General features: G+C 40.8%; 1 protein-coding gene across 1 annotated transcript; it reads right to left on the bottom strand.

The window, feature by feature from the left end:
* Positions 1–257: 257 nt before the first annotated feature.
* LOC311589214 (olfactory receptor 11H4) lies at positions 258–1,387 on the bottom strand (the record flags this gene model as incomplete). Its single annotated transcript, XM_084767510.1, has 1 exon — positions 258–1,387. The coding sequence occupies one exon, from the start codon at positions 1,385–1,387 to the stop codon at positions 443–445; it is 945 nt and encodes a 314-aa protein (XP_084623636.1). The 3' UTR covers positions 258–442.
* Between the last annotated feature and the right edge of the window lie 1,170 nt (positions 1,388–2,557).

The following is a 2,557-nucleotide window of genomic DNA, read 5'->3' as shown; positions in this document are numbered from 1 at the left end:
TTGATTTCCAGTAAGTATGATGAGTATGTGGGAACTAGAATGCTATTTTTAGTTCTCACCCTGCAAAGACTAGTATAGACATATCTATAGACAAACAAAGTCAACTGCACTGTCTTTTTACAATGATGGAGGACATGTATAATGAAAAACCACGGATACCTGAGTAGAAGACAATCTCATACAGGAATCGCATTTTATTTAGGCTTTGAAAACCATCACTGCGTGTTGAAAGCAAGTTCAAAGCCAAGCAAGGTGGTATACATGTATAATCTTAGTACTTGGGATATGGAGGCAGAGGAATCAGATGTTTGAGGTCATCCTTGGCTAGAGAGTAAGTTTGAGGCATAAATAAATAAATAAGCAAAAATAAAGGCAGTTGAATGAATTGATACATCCCCAGTTTGTTTTTTATTATGACATGTAAGTATGCCACAACTCAGACTCATGTATTTTTGACAATTCTCATTCCTAACAAAACGTTTCTTAGAGCAAGTTTCATGTCCTTGTTACGAAGACTATAGATCAGAGGGTTAAAGAGAGGAGTCACTGCAGAGTACACAAGTGTGAGGATCTTCTGCATCAAAGTTGGAATGCCATATGTAGGACTCACATACATTACCATGACTGTCCCATAGAAGAGTGACACCACAGCTAAATGAGAACCACACGTAGAGAAGGCCTTTAGCCGGCCAGCTGCAGAAGGAACCTGAAAAACAGCCCTGAGCAACAAAATATAGGATCGAAAAATGTACGCAATAGTGAAAAATAGGACAAAGGAACTTTGGGCATAAAAAATAAATTCGGTGATAGGAGCTGGGGCACAGGACAAAGCCATCAATGGGTCCATGTCACAGAGGAAGTGATCAATGATATTAGAGCCACAGAAGGGAAGTTGGGAGATGGAGAAGATAGGGATTGGGTACCCAAGGAATCCAACAAGCCAGCATGAAGATACCAGTATGCCACAACGCCTCCTGGTCATGATGGCAGGGTAGTGTAATGGGCGGCAAATGGCCAGGTACCTGTCATAGGCCATCACTGCCAGGAAGAGACATTCAGTTGTACCCAGTGAAAAGAAGAAATAGAACTGGAGGAAGCACCCCGAAAATGAGATGGCCTTGGTCTTAGAGAGAATGTTGACTAGTATGTTAGGAATAGTGGAGGAAACATACCAGATTTCAAGGAAGGCAAAATTGCCCAGGAGGAAGTACATTGGGGTATGTAGACGTGAGTCACATCTTACTGCACAGATGATGGCTCCATTTCCCAGCAAGGTCAAGACATAAACCACCAAAAACAACACGAAGAGGAAAATTTGTATCTTCCAGGAACCAGGGAATCCCAAGAGAACAAACTCTGTTACAACTTGTGTTGCTGATCTATTCATGGAATCTAAATGTAAGAGAGAAAAAGAAGACATGAGTTTAACCCCAACGTACCTGAAGGTCTTCATGAGAAAGTCTATAAGAGAAGACATGGCTATTCTGAAAGCAGAGGGAACTGATCCTGTCTTTTGGATTGAGTGTGTTACCAATGATGTAACCTCTTTCTTCTCTTCTTCTTGGTCCTCCTGCGCCAGGAGTCAAGGGGGTCTGGGTAACTAGAGATTGCTACAGTGAAGGACACTGACCATCTAGGCACAAATAGCCCCAACTACCCCTACTTCATGATCCCCAGACACTCACCTCCATGCTATCGAGCTTCTTCTTTTTTCTTTTTGAGATTTATCTTTAGTCTTAATTATGTACATGTTTGTGTTTCTATGTAGGTTCATACAGGTCCCTGGGAGGCTACAATCATCAGAGGTGGGTCAAGCCTGGGACCCCTGGACAAGCAGTGAGGGCTTCTCCAGCCACTTCTTAGTGACGTTTAAGTGTGAAGAAGATGGAGGTGATTTTATAAAAGGATCTAAGGAAATGGAGGGGGTTTTATCCCATTTTATCTGTTGAAATTAATTTTGTTAGGGAAAAGAGAGATATCATTTTCAAATATTTGGACAGCAAATTGTATATCAGTGGCAAAAAGATGTATTTATTAATTGAACAAATGAAATGTGCAAGTATATATGTTGAAACAGTAGTTTTGCAATTGGTTAATATTTAAAATGGTCTGGTGGAAGTCTTAAGGGGGCTTGAGAGACACATACTGCTCAGGACCTGAGTTGAGTTCTCAGCACCCAAGCTGTGCAGCCCACAAGGACCTGTGACTGAGCTCCAGAGGCGTCTGGTGCCTCTGGCACCCACAGGCACCTGCCCGCATATACCTCCCTTGCCACATACACATAAGCTTAAAAGTAACTACAATATGTCTTTTTAAAAACAAGTCTTAACAAAAATCATCCTTTATATATTGATATTTTTGTTAATTTTAGCTCTCTCGTTTTGATATTGGAAGCCACCAGGAATGTAAGAAAAAGAAGTTTATAAGATAGTAAAGACCACAAGATTCAAAGGAAGGGTCAATTGTGATCCCTGAGAACAAATATCTGGGCTACACTACTTCTAGTCTCTTCTTTGTGCTTGTATTATTATTTTTTATCTGTATGAGCATTTTGCCT

This window comes from Acomys minous, assembly GCF_964271855.1.
Source record: "Acomys minous genome assembly, chromosome: 18".
NCBI classification, from domain to species: Eukaryota; Metazoa; Chordata; class Mammalia; order Rodentia; family Muridae; genus Acomys; species Acomys minous.
The sequence above is the reverse complement of the archived record's forward strand: the minus strand, read 5'-3'. Positions and strand labels throughout refer to the sequence as shown.